Genomic DNA, 24610 nt, shown 5'->3' with positions numbered 1-24610 from the left:
AAAATTGGTGGTCGAGTTGAAATAGTCAACTAGGTTCGCTGCTTGATGGGCTGAACCTTCTAATTGGATGAAAATATCATCCAAATACCTCGTATAAAATCTTATTTTAGAAGTAGTGTCTATTTGAGCTAAAGCATATTCCTTTTCCCAGAAGCTCATGACCAGGTTAGCAAAGCTCGAGCCACAAGGGGAGCCCATGGCTACCCCTTTCTTTTGATGGTAAAATTTGCCATTAAATGTTATAATATTGTGGGCCAAAACTATTGTTAATAGTTCCTCAATAAGCCATATTTCCGAACTTGGTGCGTTCATATTTTTCAAATTTAATGATATCCATTCTATACCCAAATCTTGTGGAATTGACGTATAAAGATCTTTAACGTCAATAGTAAGTAAATTATAATTTGGGTTAAAAGGTAATTCGTTAATCTTAGCTAAAAATGACCAAGAATCCTTTCCCCCCCTTCCCCCCCCCCCCCCAGGGAATGTACACATGGTACATCAATTAATATACATACTTGTCACTAAACTATACAGTATATGTTTTTTTAATATGTATACATATATACTTGTGGCATATTTTGATATTTTACTAGTTATTAATTGTATAAACACATATATTTATATTTTGAATGCTAACAGCAACATAATGCCTATTTATTGCACAATCTAAAGTAGGTATTGATATATTAGTTCTTACACATTATAATATGACTTTGGGTTATTAGAGATTTATATGTGCTTACTATATAGGTATATTAAGCTGAATGGTAGAAGTTACAAATAAACTACCATCAGGTTAGCGAGCTGCTTAAAGTTATTCTCCGATATTTTTGAAGCTTATTTCAAAAAATTCATTATTTGAAATACTCAGTGTCACTGCTCGACAGAGGCACAGCAAAATAATGGGTATAGTTCCCCATACTTAAGGGGTGGCGTAAGCCACAAAACGATGGGCTAGGCTTGTAAATGCCCTCGGGCAGATAGCCTAGTATGAACCTATGAACCTATGAACCTATGATGTATGTTTTATAAGGTTTTTATAAATTACGAATTGATGCTGGTTATTTAATTTTTTAAACTGTTTTGTTTATTTTTTAAATGATTAAAATTTTAACATAATTAGTAACGAAACATCAGCTGATCAGCAGGAAGTTACTTAAAGGATGTAGTTAATTAAAAAATGTTTTTCCTCTGATGAAGTTCGTACACTGTGCGTACGAAAAGCTATTCTAGTGCTTAAGGAATAAAAGAGAGTTTTTCTACAGTCTACAGTTGCCTTTTGTTTCCGAGTACCAGCGTTTTGTGTTTTCAACGTTTACATCATTCTGGGTAATGGCAGAATGCTACTCATGGCTAGGGTCATACCTGCCTGGGCTGCAAGATCGGCGAGCTCTTCCATGTCTCTTTTCATGTAGTCCAGGGAGGTACGTCTTAGGTCGTTCACACCAACATGGACAATGACAAAGTCATATTTGTACTTGTTGTGGAGTGACCTGAGTGCATGGGTTATGTGGCGGATCCTGGCACCCGACAGGCAGCTGATAGTAACCTTCTCCTTGTTTAGCCTGGTGAGTGGGACATCAGTGTGCCTGACTATAGAGTCACCTATGACTAGTGTGTTGGCTACGTTGTTTCGCCTTATTGGCTGTGGTTGAGTGGTACACTGAGTCTGCGGGCTATGTGTTATTTGGGTTGTGTTGGGGGCTGGAGATTGCTTGCATTTCTGCTTTGGAGGTCACTGTTGCTTGAGCAGATTATTATTGAGAGCCTCCGTGAATGTTTTTGTGTTTCTATGTGTGGATTGTGGTGGTGTAGATTTAGTATGACTATGTGATGAGTGTGGTGTCATGCAAGTGTTTACCTTCTCCTGTTGACTGTCAAGTTCAGTCTTGATTGGAGAGAGCTTTACCTCCAGTTTGGCTAGATAAGTGCATCTCTCACAGATTGTAGTGTTGGATGGTAGGAGGAGAGGGTTGTCTGTGTACATGAGGCAATTTCTACATTGCCCCAAGATGCCCAGATTCATCAGATAGACAGGAGAGAACACTGGGAGCTGTCCCTTGGACATGCCTGAATAAAAAACTATTTTCCTGTAGATAAGTGAGGAAAGTGAGTACAAGAGCTGTTTTTCTCAAAGCAAGTGAGGAAAGTAAGTACCAAAACTGTTTTCCTCTAGGTAATGAGGAAGGTTGAGTGCTGTAGTAATTAATAGGTTATTTAGTGCTTACAAGTTCTGAACAAGTGTTGATGACGAATAAGCAAATTCAAGTGCTAAAAGTAAGAATCTGTATCTGGACTAAACTAGTTACAGGAAAGGGGGAAACAAGTGCAAATGCGAACTTTTAAATCAGAAAGTTGAGAGAGATGGAAAAACTGCCCAAACAGCCAATAACTACAATTTCTGGGCCAGAACAACTCCGTATGTGGTAGATAGGTTACCTAGTGCTTACCACTCCCACTGATAAGCTAGGCGGCTTCCCTCCAACACAGAAAGCTTGGGGGGGGCTCAGAAGCTTACATACAGACCTGGATACAGCAAATCTGAATCTGGACTACACTAGTTACAGGAAAGGTATTTTATATATATATATATATATATATATATATATATATATATATATATATATATATATATATATATATATATATATACACACACACACAGTAAAGTAGCTAAAACAGCAGTCAAAACAATTCAAATTCAGTGCAAGCTAGCACACTTGAGTATGTAGAAATGTTAGACCAAACAGTTTAAAAAATTGCAATTAAATTAAAACTATTAGGTAGAATGAGGTAAAGAGATGGGACTGGGGGTAGTGTCCCAGATCAAATCTACAGTGGGGGCGGGCAACTGCAAAAGCCTCCAAATTTAAACAACACAGGAATAGGGAGTGTGGGTATGGGAAAACCAACACCTTCAGCAGAGATCTGAAAAACTATACAGTGAAGCAAAAATAACAGTGCACAACTCTGAGGTCAGCCAGTAATGATATAAAATTAGTCAGACAAGAATTACCAGTACATAACTCTGAAGTGCCAGAAAAATATACTCAGCTCTGTGTATCTCCAGATACTTTGAAGAGCACTCTGTCAGGACACAGGAAGGCTCCAGCAATGATATGCAGACGTTTACTAAGAGGGTCTAATTTTATGCAAGTAATCCTTGAGATGGTCAGATAACACACAGGATGTAAAACCAGTTATACCAACTTAAGACAGAAATGGGTGGGGAACACCTTCAGCAGGGATCTTAAAAACTATACAGTGAAGCAAAAATAACACTGCACAACTCTGAAGTCAGCCAGCAATGATATAAAATTAGCCAAACAACAATTACCTGTACACAACTCTGAAGTGCCAAAAAATATACTCAGCACTGTATATCTCCAGATAGTTTGAAGAGCACTCTGTCAGGACACAGGAAGGCTCCAGCAATGAATTGCAGACTTTGTAGGTTTATATGAAGCTGGTTTGTTAGGTGCAGAGTGTGAGGTGAATATGCTGATAACCTGCTTATTATCCGATGACTGGTGAATCACTAGTGTGCAATATAGCATGTGTACTATGTACTGCAGATGATGTATTATGTGAAGAGTGCTTGTGTTTGGGAGGTCCCTGATCTTTAGTTAAGCTTCTTGTAAGGACCTCTGCATATGTAGTTTATGTGATGCTGGTTTGGTAGATGCAAAAGATAAGGTCAGCATGCTGATATTCTGCTTAGTATCAGAGGACTGGACAGACACTCTTGTGTGATATATTATGTGTACTATGTTCTGCAGATGATGTATTATGTGAAGAGTGCTTGTGTTTTGGAGGTGTCTTATGTTTAGATACGCTTTTTGTAAGGTCCTCTGCATATGCAGTTTATGTAATGCTGGTTTGGTAGGTGCAGAAGCTGAGGTGAGCATGCAGATAACCTGCTTAGTATTAGATGAATGGTGACACAATGGTGTGTGATATATTATGTGTACTATGTTTTGCAGATGATGTATTTTGTGAAGGATGTTTGTGTTTGCGAGGTCCCTGATGTCTAGGTAAGCTTCTGGTAAGGACCACTGCATATGTAATTTATTTGATGCTGGTTAGGAAGGTGCAGAATGTGAGGGGAGCATGCTGATAACCTGCTTGGTATCAGATGATGGGTGACCCACTGGAGTGAGATATAGTATGTGTACTGTGTTCTGCAGAAGATGTATTATGTGAAGAGTGCTTGTGTTTGGGAGGTCCCTAATGTTTATGTACGCTTCTGGTAAGGACTTCAGCATATGTAAGTTTATGTGATGCTGGTTTGGTAAGTGCAGAAGGTGAGGTGTGCATGCTGATAACCTGATGCTGATAGTATCAGATGCTGATAGTATCAGATGACTAGTGGTACACTAGTGTCTGATATATTATGTGTTCTATGTTCTGCATATGATGTATTAAGTGAAGAGTGCTTGTATTTGGGAAGTCCCCAATGTTTAGTTAAGCTTTTGTTAAGCACCTCTGCATATGTAGTTTTATGTAATGTGGTTTGCTAGTGGCAGAAGGTGAGGTGAGCATGCAGATAACCTGTATAGTATCATATGACTGGTGACACACTAGTGTGTGATATAGTATGTGTACTATGTTCTGCAGATGATGTATTTTGTGAAGAATGCTTGTGTTTTGGAGGTCCCAGATGTTTAGGTAAGCTTCTGGTAAGGAACTCTGCATTAATAGTTTATGTGATGCTGGTTTGGTAGGTGCATAAGGTGAGGTGTACATGCTGATAACCTGCTTAGTATCACATGACTGGTGGCACACTAGTGTGTGATATAGTATGTGTACTATGTTCTGCAGATGATGTATTTTGTGAAGAATGTTTGTGTTTGAGAGGTCCCTGATGTTTAGATAAACTTCTAGTAAGGACCTCTGCATGTGTAGTTTATGCGATTCTGGGTTGGTAGTTGGAGAAGGTGAGGTGTGCATGCTGATAACGTGCTTAGTATCAGATGACTGGTGACACACATGTGTGATGTATTATTTATAATATGTTCTGCAGATGATGTATTATGTGAAGTGTGCTTGTGTTTGGAAGGTCCATGATGTTTAGGTAAGCTTCTGGTAAGGACCTCTGCATATGTAGTTTATGTGATGCTGGTTTGGTAGGTGCATAAGGTGAGGTGTGCATGGTGATAAACTGCTTAGTCTCAGATGACTGGTGACACACTAGTGTGTGATACTGTATGTGTACTATGTTCTGCAAATGATGTATTATGTGAAGAGTGCTTGTGTTTGGGAGGTCCATGGTGTTTGCATAAGCTTCTGGTAATGGCATCTGCTTATCTAGTCTATGTGATGCTGGTTTGGTAGGTGCAGAAGATAAGGTGAGCATGCTGATAACCTGCTTGGTATCAGATAATTGGTGACTCACTGGTGTGTGATATAGTACGTGTAGTATGTTTTTCAGATGATGTATTATGTGAAGGGAGTTTGTGTTTGGGAGGTTTCTGATGTTTAAGTAAGCTTCTGGTAAGGACCACTGCATATGTAATTTATGTGATGCTGGTTAGGTAGGTGCAGCAGGTGTGGTGAGCATGCTGATAACCTGCTTGGTATCAGATGATTAGTGACCTACTGGAGTGAGATATAGTATGTGTACTGTGTTCTGCAGAAGATGTATTATGTGAAGAGTGCTTGTATTTGGGAGGTCCCTAATGTTTATGTAAGCTTCTGGTTAGGACCTCTGCATATGTAGGTTTATGTGATGCTGGTTTGGTAGGTGCAGAATGTGAGGTGTGCATGCTGATAACCTGCTTAGTATCAGATGACTAGTGATACACTAGTGTCTGATATATTATGTGTTCTATGTTCTACATATGATGTATTAAGTGCAGAGTGCTTGTGTTTGGGAAGTCCCCAATGTATAGTTAAGCTTTTGGAGCAACTCTTCATATGTAGGTTCATGTAATGCTGGTTTGCTAGTGGCAGAAGGTGAGGTGAGCAAGCTGATAACCTGCTTAATATCACATGACTGGTGACACACTACTGTGTGATATAGTATGTGTACTATGTTTTGCAGATGATATAATATGTGAATAGTGCTTGTTGATGTTTAGGTAAGCTTCTAGTAAGGACCTCTGCATTTGTAGTTTATGTGATTCTTGTTTGGTAGGTGCAGAAGGTGAGGTGTGCATGCTGATAATGTGATTAGTATCAGATGACTGGTGACACACTTGTGTGTGATGTATTATTTGTACTATGTTTTGCAGATGATGTGTTATGTGAAGAGTGCTGGTGTTTGGAAGGTCCCTAATGTTTAGGTAAGCTTTTGGTAAGGACCACTGCATATATAGTTTATGTGATGCTGGTTTGGTAGGTGCATAAGGTGAGGTGAACATGCTGATAACCTGCTTATTATCAGATGACTGGGGACGCACTAGTGTGTGGGATATGGTATGCGTACTATGTTCTGCAGATGATGTATTATGTAATACAGCATTTTAATTGATTTATTTGTGTTGCATTGAATATTAACTGAACTGGAAGTTTTGACTCTGTTTTTTCAGTTAGTGCTTGTTAGATTTTATTGCCTGTTAGAATTCCTGCATAGACAGTATTTGCAGTCGGGGAGGGGGGGCGGGGGTAGCCTCAGCCATTGATATTCTGTTACTGCCTATTTAAGTGGTACATTTTGGAATATTTTCTGCTTAAAACCTGAGCTTTGGCCGGCCAAGATCTGGCTGTATTCAACAGGACATATAAGAGAATTTAAGTATCTTTTATTTGTTTTCATATAATACAGCATTTTAATTGATTTATTTGTGTTGCATTGAATATTAACTGAACTGGAAGTTTTGACTCTTTTTCAGTTTGTGCTTGTTAGATTTTATTGCCTGTTAGAATTCCTGCATAGACAGAAATTGCAGTCAGGGGTAGTCTCATTCATTGATATTCTGTTACAGCCTATTTAAGTGGTACATTTTGGAATATTTTCTGCTTAAAACCTGAGCTTTGGCTGGCTAAGATCTAGTTGTATTCAACTGGATGTATAAGAGAATTTAAGTACCTTTTACCTGCACTGTTTTCAAATAATACAACATTTTAATTGATTTATTTGTGTTGCATTGAAAAGTAATGCAACTGGAAGTTGACTCTGTTTTTTCAGTTAGTTCCCCACCCACCTTCCCTGGTTTTGTTTTGGTGTTAATCTTGGTGGCTTTGAAACTGCCCAGCCTCTCTTGTAAATTTGTGTTTGGATACTCTTTCTCGGCCCATCTCATTTGCTCACTCAACTGAGTGCAGTGAGATCATATTCTGATTTCAGGCACTCCTACTGTGTACAAAGAGAGCATCTGGGAAAGAAAAAAAAATAAGCTTGTTTCCTGCCTTTCCTGCAAATGATCTAGACTGTTTGTAAGCTTCTGAGCCCCTAAGCCTTTCTGTGTTGGAGGAAAGCCTTCTAGCTTAAGTTTGTTTCTTAGAACTAGCCAGTTTTCTAGTTTCAGCACTTAAATCTGTTTCTTTGAACTCAGCGCTTGTTCAGAACTCATTGTAAGCACTAAATAAGCTACAAATTACTACAGCACTCAACTTTGCTCACTTGTCTAGAGGAAAGCAGTTTTTAGTACTTAATAAATAAGCACCTATCCAGGCATGTCTAAGGGTCAGCTCCCAGTGATTTCTCCTGTCTACCTGATGAATATGGGCATCTTGGGGCAATGCAGTTGCCTCATGTACACAGATAACCCTCTCCTCCTACCACCCAACACTACAACCTGTGAGAGATGCACTTATATAGCCAAACTGGAAGCAAAGCTCTCTTCACCCAAGACTGGACTAGACAGTCAAGAGGAGAAGGTAAATACTTGCATCACACCACACTCATCACATAGTCCCTCAAAACCTACACCACCAAAACACACACATAGAAACACAAAACACACACCTACATTTGCGGTGGCTCTCAATAAAAACCTGCTCAAGCGTCACGGACCTCCAAAGCAGAAATGCAAGCAAACTCCTCCCTCCAACACAATGCAAATGGCACATAGCCCACAAACTCAGTGTGCCACTCAACCACAGCCCATAAGGCATAACAACGTACCCAACACTGTAGTCATAAGTGACTCTATAGTCAGGCACACTGATGTTCCACTCACCAGGCTAAACAAGGAGAAAGTTACTGTCAGCTGCCTGTTAGGTGCCAGGATCTGCCACATAACGCACGTACTCAGGTCACTCCACAACAATTACAAATATGACACTGTCATTGTCCATGTTGGTGTGAATGACCTGAGACATACCTCCCTGGACTGCATGAAAAGAGACATGGAGGAGCTCTCCGATCTTGTAGCCCAGACAGGTGTGACCCTAGCCCTGAGTAGCATCCTGCCATTACCCAGAATGATACCACAGTACAAGGACAAAATGATTGAGTTCAACAATTGGCTAAGCTTCTGGTGTCATTCTAAGGGGATCCAGTATTTGTCTGCCTGGGAAGTCATGATTGACAGACCACGATGCTTTGCCAGAGATGGCCTGCACCTGTCGCCCTTGGGATTCTGGATACTGGCTAAGGGTCTTGCCACCCCTATAGTGCCTTTTTTAGGCAAGGTTCAAATGACAAATTCACCGCCGTACCAGGTACAAGCAAGCAAAATCTGAGGGTAATGTTACTCAGTGCTAGAAGTCTAAACCTCAAAATGCACTCACTTGAGGCACTCCTTAAAATGGGGAACATCAACATATGTGCAGTGACAGAGACCTGGTTCAAAGCTCCAGAGAGCACCCCTGCAGTACCAAGCTATAATTCATACCACACCTTTCGGCCACCTAACATGGAACAAAGCACTAAAGGTGGAGGCATGTCCATATTCATTAAGGATATCCACACCTCCAGGATAGTTGCACAGCATAATGATTCCGAGATTATCCAAGTGCAACTAACTCTGGACAAGACCGCAATCCAAATTGTAGCTTGCTACAGACCCCCCCACCATACCCCAGGATCCCCACTCCTCATTTCTTGATACACTGGAAAGTATTAGGGTACAACCCATCACCCTAATAATGGGTGATTTCAACTACCCCACCATTAACAGGGAAAACTACTCATGTACCAACTCTTTTGCTCAACGTTTTCTGTAATTCATAAATTCCAACTTCTTGGATCAGCTTATTCACACCCCCACCAGGGACAGAAATATCCTAGACCTGGTCATTACCAACATGGGCAACCGGTGTTCCACACCAGAGGTCAATTCCTCATTGGTCAGATCCGACCACAAGCAAATCACCCTAGACATCCACATCCCGCCCCCACCCCCAATTAAGGAAACCACCATAAAAAACTTCTCCAAAGCCAACTTCATACTTCTTAAGACAGAAGTGGCAATCTTCATGACACCCATGCAGACGGACAATAGAGGTACAACTGTTGAATCCTACACAAATACACTTTATAAGCACTTAAATGAGTGCATGGATCATGCTGTCCCTAATAGAACCAAGATGCTATCCTCCAAAAAAAGGAAGCCAATTTGGTGGTCCTCTGCCATAAACAAACTCTACAACAGAAGAAAGAAACTTTTGCTGTGTGCTCCACGAACTCAACGAGGAATTAAACCCACAGCTAGGACAGCTGTTTAATCATAGTCTTACCTCTGGATACGTACCCAGGGAGTGGCGCACTGCAACTGTGGTCCCACTTCACAAAGGCGGTGCCTCCACCGACCCTGGAAATTACCGGCCCATTAGCTTGACAAGCCTTATCTGCAAAGCCATGGAGAGGATCATAATGGACCTCATAAATAAAGACATAGGGAATTTGCAGACTTTGGATCCATCCCAGTTTGGCTTTGTCAAAGGCAGATCATGCCTTCTAAACTTGGTTGACTTTTGAAACAGTCACCAAAGCCATTGATGAGGGAAAGGCAGTCCATACAGCCTACCTCGATCTGGCGAAGGCCTTTGATACAATACCCCACTCGGGTATCATTGAAAAACTCATCAGCTTAAATGTTAACCCATACATCACAAGATGGGTTGCAAACTGGCTGAGTGACAGAACCCACAGGGTCAGAGTTGCTGGCGCCATGTCAGACTCAAAGCCTGTCACAAGTGGTGTACCACAGGGCTCAGTCCTGGGCCCACTCTTGTTTGGCATCTACTTTTCAAGTACAAGCAAACACAGGAGGGTTATGGCTGACAAAGTTTGCAGATGACTGCAAACTGGCCATAGTAGAAAACACATCTGACACAGATATCCTTCAGAAGGGTCTCACAGAAACGGATAACTGGTGCCAGAGCCATGGCCTAAAGTTAAATGCCAAAAAATGCATAGTCATACCCTTCGGGAAAAACAAGGTTACCCCTAGCTACCAAATAGGTGGCAATCCACTGAGTACAGAAGAAGTTATCAGGGACCTGGGGACCCAGGTTAATAGTAGTCTGTCATTCGACACCCATGTAGATAAAGTAGTTAGGAAGACCTTCTACATTGCCCACCTTATCATGAAGGGATTCTCATCTAGATCAAGGGAGGTCATAGTCTCCCTATACTCATCACTCATCAGACCAATGATTGAGTACAATGCCCCATTCGGAATGTATCTGACCCGACACTTGCAGCAGCTGGAGAGGCCACAAAGTTCCTCACCAAAAGGATAAAGGGTCTCAAACATCTGTCCTATGCTGCCCGACTGAAAGAACTCCAGCTCTATTCAGTCGCACCGCTTGCTCAGAGGTGACCTTTGCCTAACATACAAGGCCATGTCAAACCCAGATTTGATGAATATGCTTCACCTCAAAAATCTAGATCTGTCAGAGCCACAAGGGCGGAGACTTAAACCTTGACACGGCTATTAATAGGACGTGCTGGAGGGATAGATTCATCACCCAAAGACTCCCTATGCTGTGGAATAAAATCCCGGTATATGTGAGGCAGAGCACCTCGCTGGCCTTGTTCAAGAGAAATCTTGACCAATGGATGGGAGATCGTAGATATACCCCAGGGATTACCTCAGTGTCACTGCTCAACAGAGGCACAGCAAAATAATGGGTATAGTTCCCCATACTAAAGGGGTGGCGTAAGCCACAAAACTATGGGCTAGGCTTGTAAATGCCCTCGGGCAGATAGCCTAGTATGAACCTATGAACCTATGAACCTATTGCAAAAAAAGAGTAAAATCCCATGACTGGAGGAACTCTCTGGTCAACCTGAGTAGGAAGCTGAGATCCCTCATAAAATCCACCAAAGCTAGTCACAAAAACAAAGTTGCCACTGACTCTAAGGAAAACCACAAAGCATTCTATAGCTATGTCAAGAATCTCAATGGCAACACTCAGATCTGCTCTGAGTTACAGCACAATGGCACTAAATATACAGAACCAAATGATATTGCCAACATCCTGGCAGATAGGTTCAATGCTATCTTTACCCCTCTCTCACCCCCTGAAGAGCCCATCTCTATACTGGAAGAATGCAAAGTTCCTGTAATCACAGCTGCACAGGTAAAAAACACACTCTCCAAAGCCAAGGACACAGCATCCATGGGACCTGACAATATCCCAGGCTGCATTCTACATGAACCACAGAATGAACTGGCACACTACCTAAGTACCATGTTCAGTCATAGCCTCACCTCAGGCTTTGTGCCCACTGAATGGCGTACCATGATGGTTATCCCACTCCACAAAGGGGGAGCTACGACGGACCCAGGGAACTACCGCCCCATTAGCCTGACAAGCCTGGTCTGCAAGGCCATGCAATGTATCATCATGGAACTCATAAACAAAGACACTGGTACTCTCCAAACTCTGGACTCTACCCAGTTTGGGTTTGTAAAAGGCAGATCATGTCTCCTAAACCTGATTTACTTCTTTGAAGCAGTCACCAAAGCCATAGATGAGGGTAAGGTAGTTCACACAGCTTATCTAGATCTCGCCAAGGCTTTCGACACCATCCCCCACTCTAGAATTATAGATAAGCTCACTCAACTAGGTATAAATCCCTATGTCACAAGATGGGTTGCCAACTGGCTCACGGACAGAGCCCACACTGTGAAAGTAGCAGACTCCAAATCTGACTTCAGACCAGTGACAAGTGGAGTACCACATGGTTCAGTCCTGGGTCTTCTCATGTTTGATATCTACTTCTCTGAAGTACAGGCTAACACAGAAGGTCTTTGGCTAACAAATGTTGCAGATGATTGCAAACTAGAAGCCATAATTGAAACTCCAAATGATGTGGACATACTACAAAAGGACCTCACTGAGACAGATGCCTGGTGTCAAAAGCCTAAAAAACTCCAGCTTTACTCCGTAGCATATCGCCTATTCAGAGGTGATCTCTGCCTAACATATAAAACTATGTCAAACCCAGAGCTGTTGGACATGCTACACCTAAAGAAATCCCAATCCCTCCGAGCTACACGCTCTAGGGACCTAAACCTTGTCACCACAATAAACAGGACATGCTTTAGGGATAGATTCCTATCCCAGAGACTTCTCATACTCTGGAACAGGCTACCCATCTATGTCAAACAATGTTCTTCATTAGCACTCTTCAAGAAAAATCTTGATGAGTAGATGGAAAATAGGAAATACACCCCGGGGATCACTTCTGTGTCTCTGCTCGTCAGTGGCACAGGAAAATAACTTTCTTGGGTGGCGTAAGCCAGGGAACCTTGTTGGCTAGGCTTGCATAGACCCTTGGGCCGATAGCCTAGTACCTACCTATAAACCTATGGCCTGAAGCTCAATGCCAAAAAGTGTATTGTCACACCCTTTGGTAAAAACTCAGTACCCATGAACTACCACATAAGTGGTAGTCTACTTAATGTCGAAAGTGTGATAAGAGACCTTGGGACAGAGGTGGACAGTAGACTCTCCTTTCATAATCACATCGCCACAGTGGTCAGGAAATCCTTCTACATAGCTCACCTCATCATAAAAGGTTTCTCATCCAGAAAAAAAGAGGTCAATGTTCCCCTCTACTCATCACTCATTAGATCCATTATAGAGTACAATGCCCCTTTTGGTATGTACCTCACAAGACATCTACAACAACTGGAAAGGCCACAGAAATACCTCACAAAGAGGATTACTAGCCTCAAACAGATACCCTACACAGACTGGCTCAAAAAACTCCAGCTTTACTCCATCGCATATTGCCTACTCAGAGGCGATCTCTGCCTAACATACAAAGCTATGTCAAACCCAGAGCTGTTGGACATGCTCCACTTAAAGAAATCCCAATCCCTCCGAGCTACATGCTCTAGGGGCCTAAACCTTGTCACCACAATAAACAGAACATGCTGGAGGGATAGATTCCTGTCCGAGAGACTTCCCATACTCTGGAACAGACTACCTATCTATGTCAAACAGAGCTCCTCATTAGCACTCTTCAAGAAAAATCTTGATGTTTGGATGGGAAATAGGAAATTCACCCCAGGGAACTCTTCTGTGGCTCTGCTCGACAGGGGCACAGGAAAATACTTTTCTTGGGTGGCGAAAGCCAGGGTACCTTTTTGGCTAGGCTTATATAGGTCCAGGGCTAATAACCTAGTACCTACCTATGAACCTATTAAACTATGTAAAGAGTGCTTGTATTTGGGAGGTCACCAATGTTTAGCTAAGCTTTTGGTAAGGACCTCTGCATATGTAGGTTTATGTGATGCTGGTGTGGTAGGTGCAGAAGATGAGGCGAGCATGGTGATAACCTGCTTAGTATCAGATGACTGTTGACACACTAGTGTGTGATATATGTGTACTATTTTCTGCAAATCATGTATTATGTGAATAGTGCTTGTGTATGGGAGGTCCCTGATGTTTAGGTAAGCTTGTGGTCAATACCTCTGCATATGTAGGTTTATCTGATGCTGGTTTGGTAGGTGCAGAAGGGTAGGTGAGCATGTTGATAACCTGTTTAATATCAGATAACAGGTGAGACACTAGTCTGTGATATATTGTGTGTACTATGTTCTGCAGATGACGTATTTTGTGAAGAGTGCTTGTGTTTGGGAGGTCCTTAATGTTAAGGTAAGCTTCTGGTAAGGACCCCTGCATAAGTAGTTTATGTGATGCTGGTTTGGTAGGTGCAGCAGGTGAGGTGTGCATGTTGATAACCTCCTTAGTATCAGATGACTGGTGACACTCTATTGTGTGATATAGTATGTGTACTATGTTCTGCAGATGATGCATTAGTTGGAGTGCTTTCATTCAGGAGGTCCGTAATGTTTAGGTAAGCTTTGGTAAGGACCTCTGCATATGTAGGTTTATGTGATGCTGGTTTGGTAGGTGCAGAAGGTGAGGTGTGCATGCTGATAACCTGCTTAGTATCAGATGACTGGTGACACTCGTGTGTGTGATATAGTATGTGTACTATGCTTTGCAGATGATGCATTAGGTGAAGAGTGCTTTCGTTTGGAAGTTCCATAATGTTTACGTAAGCTTCTGGTAAGGACCACTGTATATTTAGGTTCATGTGATTCTGGGTTGGTAGTTGGAGAAGGTGAGGTGAGTATGCTGATAACCTGCTTAGTATCAGATGACTGGTGACACAATGGTGTGTGATATATTATGTGTAATAAGTTTCTGCAGATGATGTATTATGTGAAGAGTGCTTGTGTTTGGAAGGTCCCTAATGTTTAGGTAAGCTTCACAGAATGACCTTTGCATATGTAGTTTATGTCATGCTGGTTTGATAGATGCAGAAGGTGAGGTGAGCATGCCGATAACCTGCTTAGAATCAGATGACTGGTGACACAATGGTGTGTGATATATTACCTGTACTATGTTCTGCAGATGATGTATTATGTGAAAAGTGCTTGTGTTTGGGAGGTCCCTGATGTTTAGTATGTTTCTGGTACGGACATCTGCATATGTAGTTTATGTGATGCTTGTTTGGTCAGTGCAGAAGGTGAGGTGAGCATGCTAATAACCTGCTTAATATCAGATGACTGGTACCACACTATACTACTATATTCTGTAGATGATGTATTATGTGAAGAGTGTTTGTGTTTGCGAGGTCCCTGATTTTTTGGTATGTAGGTTTATCTGATGCTGGTTTGGTAGGTGCAGAAGGTGAGGTGAGGTGAGCATGCTGATAACCTGCTTCATATCAGATGACTGGCGACACACGTGTGTGATATAGTATGTGTACTATGTTCTGCAGATGATGTATTATGTGAAGAGTGCTTGTGGTTTGGAGGTCCCTGATGTTTAGGAAAGCTTCTGGAAAGGACATATCTAGTCTATGTGATCCTGGTTTAGTAGGTGCAGAAGGTAAGGTCAGCATGCTGATATTCTGCTTAGTATCAGAGGACTGGGCACACACTGGTGTGTGATATATTATGTATACTATGTTCTGCAGGTGATGTATTAATTGATAATATGCTTAGTAGTTCATGTCTTGCTGGTTTGGTAGGTGCAGAAGTTGAGGTGAGCATGCTGATAACCTGCTTAGTATCAGATGACCAGTGACACACTAGTGTGTGATATAGTATGTGTACTATGTTCTGCAGATGATGTATCATGTGAAGAGTGCTTGTGTTTGGGAGGTCACTGATGTTTAGATCAGCTTCATGTAAGGGCCTCTGCATATGTAGTTTATGTGATGCTGGTTTAGTAGGTGCAGAAGGTGAGGTGAGCATGCTGATAACCTAATTAGTATCAGATGACTGGTGACACTGTTGTGTGTGACATAGTATGTGTACTATGTTCTGTAGGTGATGCATTTGTTGAAGAGTGCTTTTGTTTGGGAGGACCCTAATGTTTAGGTAAGCTTTTGGTAAGGACCTCTGCATATTTACGTTTATGTGAAGCTGGCTTTGTAGGTCGAGAAGGTGAACTGAGCATGCTAATAACCTGCTTAGTATCAAATGACTGGTGACACACTAGTGCTGATACAGTATGTGTACTATGTTCCGCAGATGATGTATTATGTGAATAGTTCTTGTGTTTGTGAGGTCCCTGATGTTTAGGTAAGCTTCTCGTTTGGACCTCTGCATATGTAGTTTATGTGATGCTGTCTTGGTAGGTGCAGAATGTGAAGTGTGGATGCTGATAACCTACTTAGTATCAGATGACTGGTGAAACACTAGTGTGCGATATAGTATGTGTAATATGTTCTGCGCATGATGTACTATGTGAAGAGTGCTTGTGTTTGAGTGGTCCCTGATGTTTAGGTAAGCTTCTGGTAAGGACCTCTGCATATATAGGTTTATGTGATGCTGGTTTGGTAGGTGCGGAAGGTGAGGTGAGCTTGCTGATAACCTGCTTAGTGTCAGATGACTGATCACACACTGGTTTGTCATATATTATATGTAATATGTTCTGTAGATGATATATTATGTGAAGGGCTCTTGTGTTTGGGAGGTCCATAATGTTTAGGTAAGCTTCAGTGAAGGACCTTTATATTAATAGTTTAAGTGATGCTGGTTTAGTAGGTGTAGAAGGTGAGGTGAACATGCTGATAACCTGCTTAATATCAGATGACTAGTGACACGTGTGTGATATAGTATGTGTACTGTGTTCTGCAGATGATGTATTATGTGAAGAGTGCTTGTGTTTTGGAGGTCCCTGATGTTTAGGAAAGTTTCTGGTAAAAACCTCTGCATATGTAGTTTATGTCTTGCTGGTTTGGTAGGTGCAGAAGTTGAGGTGAGCATGCTGATAACCTTCTTAGTATCAGATGACTGGTGACACACTAGTGTGTGATATAGTATGGTTACTATGTTCTGCAGATGATGTATCATGTGAAGAGTGCTTGTGTTTGGGAGGTCACTGATGTTTAGATCAGCTTCTTGTAAGGGCCTCTGCATATGTAGTTTATGTGATGCTGGTTTGGTAGGTGCAGAAGGTGATGTGTGCATGCTGATAACCTACTTAGTATCAGATGACTGGTGACACACTAGTGTATGATATAGTATGTGTACTATGTTCTGCATATGATGTATTATGTGAAAAGTGCTTGTATTTGGGATATCCCTGATGTCTAGGTAAGATTCTGTTAAAGACCTCTGCATATGTAGATTTATATGATGCTGGTTTGGTAGGTGCAGAAGGTGAGGTGAGCATGCAGATAACCTGCTTAGTATCAGATGACTGGTGACACACTAGAGTGCGATATAGTATGTGTACTATGTTCTGCAGATGCCATACTATGTGAAGAGTGCTTGTGTATGGGAGGTCCCTGATGTTTAGGTAAGCTACTTGTAAAGACCTCTGCATATGTAGTTTATGTGATGCTGGTTTGGTAGGTACGGAAGGTGAGGTGAGCATGCTGAAAACCTGCTTATTATCAGATGACTGGTGTCACACTAGTGTGTCATATAGCATGTGTACTATGTTCTGCAGATGATGTATTATGTGAAAAATTATTTTGTTTGGGAGGCCTCAGATGTTTAGGTAAGCTTCTTGTAAGGACCTCTGCATACGGGTTGGGAGGGTGGCCTAATGGTTAAGGTGTTTGCCTTACAAACACAAGGTGCAGGGTTTGAGTCTCACAAGGGATAATTGGCTAGGCTTAAAATGGCTCGCAAGGGCAGTTAGCTTAGTACTAACTTATGAACCTATGAACCTATGTAGTTTATGTGATGCTGGTTTGGTAGGTGCAGAAGGTGAGGTGAGCATGTTGATAATATGCCTAGTATCAGATGACTGACAACACACTAGTGTGTGATATGGTATGTGTACTATGTTTTGCTGATGATATATTATGTGAAGAGTGCTTGTGTTTGGGGGGGGTCCCTAATGTTTAAGTAAGCTTCTTGTAAGGACCTCTGCATATCTAATCTATGTGATCCTGGTTTAGTAGGTGCAGAAGGTTAGGTCAGTATGCTGATATCCTGCTTAGTATTAGAGGACTGGGCACACACTGGTGTGTGATATATTATGTATACTATGTTCTGCAGATGATGTATTATGTGAAGAGTGCTTGTTTTTTGGAGGTCTCTTATGTTTAGATAAGCTTCTTGTAAGGTCCTCTGCATATGTAGTTTATGTGATGCTGGTTTGGTAGGTGCAGAAGGTGAGGTGAGCATGCTGAAAGCCTGTTTAGTATCACATGACTGGTGACCCACTGGTGTGTGATATAGTATGTGTACTATGTTTTGCAGATGATGTGTTATGTGAAGGGTGCTTGTATTTGGGAGGTCGCTGATGTTTAGGTAAGCTTCTGGCAAGGACCACTGCATATGTAATTTATTTGATGTTGGTTTGGTAGGTGCAGAAGGTGAGGTGAGCATGCAGATAACCTGCTTGGTATCAGATGACAGGTGACCCACTGCTGTGAGATATAGTATGTGTACTATGTTCTGCAGATGCTGTATTAAGTGAAGAGGGCTTGTGTTTGGGCGGTCCGTAATGTTTACGTAAGCTTCTGGCAAGGACCCCTGCATATGTAGTTTATGTGATGCTGGTTTGGTAGGTGCAGAATGTGAGGTGTGCGTGCTGATAACCTGCTTAGTATCAGATGACTAGTGATACACTAGTGTCTGACATTATCTGTTCTATGTTCTGCATATGATGTATTAAGTGAGGAGTGCTTGTGTTTGGGAGGTCCCCAATGTTAATTGAGCTTCTGGTAAGCATCTCTGCATTTGTACGTTTATGCAATGTTGGTTTGCTAGTGGCAGAAGGTGAGGCGAGCATGCAGATAACCTGCATAGCATCAGATGACTGGTGGCACACTAGTGTGTGATATATTATGTGTACTATGTTCCGCAGATAATGTATTATGTGAAGAGTGCTTGTGTTTGGGAGGTCCTTCATGTTTAGGTAAACTTCTGGTAAGGTCCCCTGCATATGTAGTTTATGTGATGCCGGTTTGGTAGGTGCAGAAGTTGAGCTGAGGATGATGATAACCTGCTTACTATCAGATGACTGGTGACTCACGTGTGTGTGATATATTATGTGTACTGTGTTCTGCAGTTGATGAATTATCTGAAGGGCGCTTGTGTTTGGGAGGTCCTTGATGTTTAGGTAGCTTCTGGTAAGGACTTCTGCATATTCTGTTGAAATTTGTCCCTGATTCATTGAGAGATATGTACGTCGTAATAACAAAGTTCAGGGTTATACATTTGTCTGCATTTTTAATACTGAACTCAGAAGTTTAGTGGCTTCTTCTGTTGTGAGTGTTATAGTTTGATATACTGAGGATCGATCACGGTACCACATGTTGTCTGTAGAAATAACACACATGGAAGCAGAAAGAAGGAAAATGTGAACGTACCTCTCAACCTCTCAGTATCAGAAATCTGGACAAAGCCAAAAATATTGGGAAAAAATGCCCCAAAATAGGGGCAGATTTTAAATATTGCTGCTTTAAAATTAGAAAGTTGCTAGAACAACAGGTTTTACATTATTATGAATTTTTCTGAAGGATATAAAGTCCAAAACTCAAATGTCTGTCATTTTTTAGTGACTTTCAAAAAATTTGTGAGGAACAAACAAGAAAGTTGTGGCGAACATCTGGAGACTGTGAAAATATTTACAGTTGAGTTATGCATGAGGTATGCAGAACCTGCTCTGCTCACAAAATCAGATTCATAACAGTAAAGGTATCCCTGCAGTGGGAGGTTAAAGCTGGATGTGCCAGCCTATCTCATTAAATATTTATACAAACTCCTCCTTATGTTATCTCTTCGCCACATTAGCTAATGAATGGAAGCTCTGTGGAGGGACACATTTTGCAGACACACAGGAAATATTAGCTTGTAAAAAGTTGTGACAACTTTGGCTCTTGAGCACAGAATTACTCAATTTTTTTGTGATTATCACTCATCTGATAAACCTTACAATCAGCAGTTTCTTGATTTCCTGAACAGTGTGATTCACCATGAAGCTGGAGGTAAGATTTGAGCCAGTTAGAAAATCTTTCTGTAGTAGCTAACCTTTGTTGTTCAGATCTGAGGCAGCAGGCCGTGTGATTGTGAATGGTGTAGTCTGTGCTTCTGGGTTGAGATAAAGCTATAATAAAGACTTTCTACAGAAAGCAGCAGAAGAAATTTGTTCAGGAACATTAATTTTCAATTTTGTTCTCAGAAAAATAGCATAAAGTCACAAATCTGAACTCAGTTTTGGTAAACACAAGATTTTCATGCAGCTTGGGATTTTATGTAACAACACTCATTAATGGCAACCTGTGATTATTCTTCCGGACCTGAAATGTAAAGGGCAGCATGTTAATGTGTTTTTGAGCTAGCAGTTTGTGCTGGTGGGGAAAGAAGTAGGATTTTAAATGTGGAGGAAATTATTGCACAGTACACTGAGAGATTTGGTGGAAGCGGATGTGTCATGCACTTCAAGCTTCTGTGGATACTTATTTTCTCTGAATGATCGTTTACTTCAAAGCAGCAATGTGGCATAAACATAATAATAATAATGAAGTGTGTTGTTTCCCTTGTAGCAGAAGCTGTTTGTTTTTTCTTCACTAATATTGTATTTATAAATATATGTATTTTTGGTACAATAAAATGTCTGATTAAATCAGTGGTGTACACCGTCTGGCCCTGGGGCCAAATCCGACCTTTGACGCAACACCATCCGGCCCCCAGAGTGTAACCAAAGTTTTTTAAAAAAGTGAAAAAATGCTATGCCTTACTCCAGTCACACAAACTTTCCAGCATGTGTTTACTTACCTAATTGACTGCAGTTGTGAACACCTCTAATTTTAGCTACAGAAGTAACTATTCTTTGTTATTTGTACTTGTAGTCTGTAAACAGTAGTAACTTTCTGCATGAGTTTGTAATAAGTCATGGCTGCAAGCCAGAGTAAAGTTAAACGCAAAGTTGATGTAGAAAACAGGCAATTTTATGACTGCTGTCTTAAGTAAAAATGCCAGTCACATGTACCTATTGTTAACTGGTAATGACTTGCTATGTTTTGAGGTGGCCCACAGATGTATTAAGAATTCGTGTATTGGACCTCCCCATAAAAAGGTTGTGCACCACTGGATTAAATACATTCTAAAACACCGGGACTATAACAGGTCAAGCCCAAGTTCTTCACTTACAGAGTGCACATCAGAGTTTTGGTTAATGGCACCATCACACACCCAAATACACATACCACAAACCAGAGAAATCTTGACCAATGGATGAGAATGGAATATATCCCCCATATACCTCAGGATTACCTCAGTGTCACTGCACAGCAAAATAATGGGTATAGGTATCTCCATACTAAAGGGGGCTAAACTATAGCTAAATAGACTAGGCTTGTAAATGCCCTCGGGCAGATAGCCTAGTATGAACCTATGAACCTATGAAGAAAACCTAGTTTTGTTGATATGTGTGTTCAGTTATCAGGCTTACTTATGTATAATCATTAGTACTTTTTCTTAATTTGCTTATATTTGCAAATCATGTTTCTGCATTTTTGGCTTTCTTGCCTTGTTTGTGAAGACTGTGATATAGACTACATAGCCAAGGGCAAAGAGTTACAACATAAACACTTCAAGACCATCAGGTGAAACTGTATTAGAATGGAAGAACTGTAGGATACTGGAAATGACTGGAAGGAATGTATTTATCTTTTAATTGCCCAGAACTGTGCTGAACAAGTTCTGAATATCTCAGTTTCTCCTTTATGTGGCCCACCTTCTTGTACCTTTCAGAATAAAAGTCTGTACACACTGTAGGTCTGATAAAAGTGATTTATTATGTAGTAGCAGCAGCATACGTTTGGAGGTAGATGTCAGCGATATCCGAATCAAATATTATTGTCTCAAGTAAAAATACTGACAAACTGAAATAGACTGAATTATGCTCTCGATACCTGGATATTTGAATTGATTTCTATACAGGGACTAACTTACTTTACTAACTTCCTGCTTATCAGTACCGGACTTCTGTATTTAATCTCCTGAATATCAGTTGCAAACTGAACTGAACTGCAGTGACTGCCTTCTGTCTTCTCCAAACTGAACTGACTTCTATCTATCAAAATCTCATAATAATACCGAAACCCTGTACGTTTCCTACATGCCTTTTTAACCCTGGTTCCCAAGCCTCGTACCATCTAAACAAGGTCTGTTTGTACTTGGTGCACTGCACATTCTTTTTTTTATCAATATTTTAGATTGAAGATTATTACTCTGAGCTCACCTGTATCTTTCACTGAAACATTCCTTTCTACTGAAACAGAACTTAAACCTGCATGTAAGAAAATGAAGATATAGGCCTGCTTTAACATGGCTGCATTTCTAGACCTGTGCATTTATACTTATGTCTAACAAACTACATTTAAGTGAGACCCAATCTCACAAATAGTACTGTTTTGTTTTTATTTGCTTATATGTGCATACCATGTTTCTGCATTTTTAACTTTCTTGCTTTGTTTGTGAAGACTGTGGTATAAACTACATAACTGAGGGCAGAACGTATAAAAATGGTGGTCATCACATGGGGAAATGGAGGTCATCACACGGGGAAATGGAGAACTTTTATGTAATTTTTAAAGTTTCAACATGGATAATACAAGACCATTGGGTGAGACTGTACTTAATGTTGATAGGTAACCTTAAATTACTTTATCTGTGATGCTTCAGAGATCCCCCAAGATTACCTGCTTATATGGAGATGTTAATGTACTTAGCAGATGGTGTGTGTGTGTGTGTGTGTGTGTGTGTGTGTGTGTGTGTGTGTGTGTGTGTGTGTGTGTGTGTGTGTGTATATGTATATAATATATATATATATATATATATATATATATATATATATATATATATATACAGAGAGAATGAAGTCTGTAACAGTGGAGAATAGGCATATACATTAGCCATTAATATAAAGGACTGGGTTTTGAGACACACGGTTATCACGTGTTGTGCAGTAGTTTATATGTTGTTGTACAGATGGATAAGTTTTTTTAACATATGAGTAGGATATACAGAACAAGGCACAAATGTCCTGTAATTAGATCGATAGCCCTTATAGATTTTCATATGAGTAGGATAGAGAACAAGGTACAATTGAAATGCACTAGGCTTATTCTGAGATGTGTGAAATCCTAGGGACCCAGTGATTTTGACTCTGATCTGTAGTATTTGAGTATAAGGTTTTTGTTTGACTATATAAGGCAGCAGTGCCTATTTACAATTTAACCCTAAAGGCCAGTTGAAATATTGACATCAGTGGTGCAGTAATAAAAGCATGTAGCCCCTGTCTGCCACTCTGTAAATGGGCTGTGAATTGATTTACTTGACTTTTTACCCCCATTTTAGGTTCATAGGTTGATAGACATGTACGGGCAGTCTATTCCAGTAGTGGGGAGTCTCTGAGTCAGAACCCCTCCTCCCAAGCATTTGTTTGTTTTTGTGATGACAAGGTTTAGATCCCTGGAGCATGTGGCTCTGAGGTTGGGATTTCTTCAAGTGGAGCATGTCCAACAGCTCAGGGTTTGACATGGGCATGGCCTGGTATGTTAAGCAGAGACTTAGGCTATGATATAGATGGGATCTGCTAGTGAGTTTTTAGTTTTTTAGCATAGGAGCATTTAGTTAGGCTTAGGCCTTTTTATTGAGGGTTCTCAAGCGGCCGCTCTGCAGGTGTCAGTCTTGTGAGGTACATTTGATCTGGGCAGAAATGGGTATTTTATATAATTCTGATGATGAGGGATGAGTACAGTGGGACAATGATCCTTTTCTGGATAAGAAAACCCTTGATGTGCCAGGTGTGATACATAGAAGGATTTCCTGACTATTGTGGCGATGGTTGTCGCCTGTGACTCCACTGTCCACCTTAAGTCTCTCATCACACTTGCGGTCTTTGGTGTGCCAATTGGCTAGACAGAGGGACGAGCTAGGAAAAGATGTGCAGCAGGTAAAGGTGATAAAGGATAATGAGGAAAACAGGATCACAACATACTCACAAGTGAGGGGAGATGAAGAGGAGATGAAGTACTGATTGAGGGGTAGAGAAAGAGAGAGCGAGAGTTGGATGATGTGTGGATAGTGAATCATGAAGCGCAGTGATTAGCAAGGTGGAGCAAGGTGGGATAGCTATGAAGGAAGAGGATGAAGAAAGGAAAGATGTTGGGTCAGATGACATACCTGTGGAAGCATGGAGGTGTTTAGGTGAAATGGCAGTGGAGTTTTAGGTGGGATTCTCTTATTTCAGAGAGTGATGGACCTTGTTGCAGATGTGATGTGATGGACAGTTTGATGAGATCAGGATGTTTGTGGGCTATGATGTTTGCTGATGACAGATGACATTGTGGTGAGAGTGACCTGTAGGGAACACAGGAGATGGAGAGTGAGAGATAATATGCTCTAGAGAGGAGGACAGGAATAAGAAAGAGGAACAGGGTAGTGTATATATGATGTGTAGAGAGAAGGGGAGGATAGAGGGAATGGTGAGAGAGCAGGATTGTAGCAGGGAAAGGTGGATGAGTTTAAATACTTGGGATCCAATAGTGTGGAGTAATGGTGAAGAGAGGTGAGAGGTGAAGAACAGGCAGGATGGAGTGTCATGTCAGGAGTGATTTGTGTGAGATGAGTACCAGTAGAGAGAGTGAGGAAGGTCTACAAGAGGGGTAGAGAGACCAGCTATGTTTTATATGGGTTGGAGCTGGATGATGTGGCAGTTAAGAAGATTTTAATTTGCAATGTGTGTGTGACGAGGGACAAGGAGGAATAGG

General features: G+C 41.1%; 1 protein-coding gene across 1 annotated transcript in view; it reads left to right on the top strand.

The window, feature by feature from the left end:
* The first annotated feature begins 19711 nt into the window (after positions 1-19711).
* Positions 19712-24610, top strand: part of LOC122798782 (zinc finger protein 182-like) — a 195595-nt gene continuing 190696 nt past the window's right edge. Inside the window, exon 1 of the mRNA XM_044067892.1 lies at positions 19712-19819. Coding sequence (XP_043923827.1) covers positions 19808-19819 — 12 coding nt within the window. The 5' untranslated portion in view covers positions 19712-19807. The remainder of the gene's footprint in view (positions 19820-24610) is intronic.

The sequence above is a fragment of the Protopterus annectens genome, chromosome 3.part1 (genome assembly GCF_019279795.1).
Source record: "Protopterus annectens isolate FY-2018-M chromosome 3.part1, PAN1.0, whole genome shotgun sequence".
NCBI classification, from domain to species: domain Eukaryota; kingdom Metazoa; phylum Chordata; order Ceratodontiformes; family Protopteridae; genus Protopterus; species Protopterus annectens.
The sequence above is the reverse complement of the archived record's forward strand: the minus strand, read 5'-3'. Positions and strand labels throughout refer to the sequence as shown.